Source organism: Macrobrachium rosenbergii, chromosome 47 (assembly GCF_040412425.1).
Source record: "Macrobrachium rosenbergii isolate ZJJX-2024 chromosome 47, ASM4041242v1, whole genome shotgun sequence".
Classification (NCBI taxonomy): domain Eukaryota; kingdom Metazoa; phylum Arthropoda; class Malacostraca; order Decapoda; family Palaemonidae; genus Macrobrachium; species Macrobrachium rosenbergii.
This window is the reverse complement of record NC_089787.1, coordinates 2,839,698-2,841,195: the sequence shown is the minus strand read 5'-3', so window position 1 is coordinate 2,841,195 and position 1,498 is coordinate 2,839,698. Positions and strand designations below refer to the sequence as shown.

The following is a 1,498-nucleotide window of genomic DNA, read 5'->3' as shown; positions in this document are numbered from 1 at the left end:
CCATCTGCAGAGATTGTATTACCCAGGTACCTGAAGGTCACCACACACTTTAGTGTGTTGTCATTGAAGGTGATGGCAGGTTGTGGTCTGGTTGTGTTTGGGGTTGCCTGGACCAATACCTTCATTTTTCCAAGGCTGACTGTTAGCCTGAATAGAAAGGATACCTCTGTGAAGCGATCTACAATGGTCAGCAGGTGATTCTCCTTGTGTGCCATGAGGGCACAGTCATCAGCAAAATGGGCTTTCAGGATGAGCTTCTCATGGGCCATTCTTTTGGCAGATAGGTGGTGGAGGTCAAAGACTGAACCGTTGACCGGTATGTGATGTGCACACCCAGGCTGAGGTCCTTCACCATATGCAGTAGGACCTGTGAAGAACAAGTTGAATAGCACAGCCACAAGAGTGGAGCCCTTCTTAACTCCATTTGTGATTTGAAAGGTGTTTGTGACATCACTGTTGGAAAGGACCTGCCCGGTCATGTTCTCATGGAGAAGTTGTATGAGAGTAATGAACTCAGGGGAACATCCTAGCTTTGTGAGTATGGACCAAAGAGCATCCCTGTTGACAGTGTTGAACACTTTGGTCAGATCTATGAACACCACATACAGATCCATCTGCTGCTCGATGCATTTTTCCTGGATCTGACATACCACAAAGAACATGTTGATGGTACTGCGTCCGGGGCGAAAGCCACACTTGGCTTTGGGAAGGGTGCTTTCCAAGATGCCGATCAATCTATGGATATGGGCAAGGATATTCCCGATGATGAAGAGCAGAGAAATTCCACCGCAGTTACCACAGTCTGATTTGGACCCTTTGGTCTTGTAGAGTGCCACTAAGATTGCATCTCTTGAGTCTGCAGACATGTCTTCTGTCTCCCAGATGGTCGAGAATCCATCATGGAATGCACCTAAGGCTAAGGTACCAAGGGATTTGAACACCTCTGCAGGGATCCCATCTTTCCCTGGTGCTTTGCCACAGTTCATTTATTTTTATGGCAGTCCTGACTTCTTCCTCAGTGGGAGGGAGGTCAAGGTTGTCTTGTGTAGGTTTCTGAGGTATTTGTTGTATGGCTGTTTAATTGACTGTGAAAGGCAGGTTGAGCAGCTGGCTGAAGTGCTCCTCCCACCTGGTACTAATTCTCTCCTTGTCCTTGATAGTTGTAGGGTCATCAGCAGAATGCTTGGAAGGGCTGTAGATCATCTTGATGGCACAAAACAGCATTTCTGAGTTGTTGGTACCTATGTAGTGTTGTACTTCCTCAGCTTTCTTTTCCCACCATGGATCTTGCATGCTGTGGAGCTCCCTCTGGACTCTGGCCTGACAGTCTTTGAATCTGTCTTGAGGTGCTGGGCAATTGGGGTGGTTTTGCCAGTCTATGGAAGCCTTTCTCTTTCTGTCCAGTAGAGTTTGCATGGCTTCACCATTTTTATCAAACCATTCTTGTTGGACCCTCTTTTTCGACCAAGGACTGTCTTGGCAGTCTCTGTAGTTACTT

At 47.1% G+C, this 1,498-nt stretch overlaps 1 protein-coding gene across 1 annotated transcript in view; it reads right to left on the bottom strand.

Annotated features, from left to right (window-relative positions):
• The window catches only part of LOC136830537 (uncharacterized), a 1,083-nt gene extending 97 nt beyond the window's left edge, over positions 1-986 (bottom strand). Inside the window, exon 1 of the mRNA XM_067090052.1 lies at positions 1-986. This exon is cut by the window's left edge and continues 97 nt beyond it. Within this exon, the coding sequence (XP_066946153.1) occupies positions 1-986 (986 nt within the window).
• Between the last annotated feature and the right edge of the window lie 512 nt (positions 987-1,498).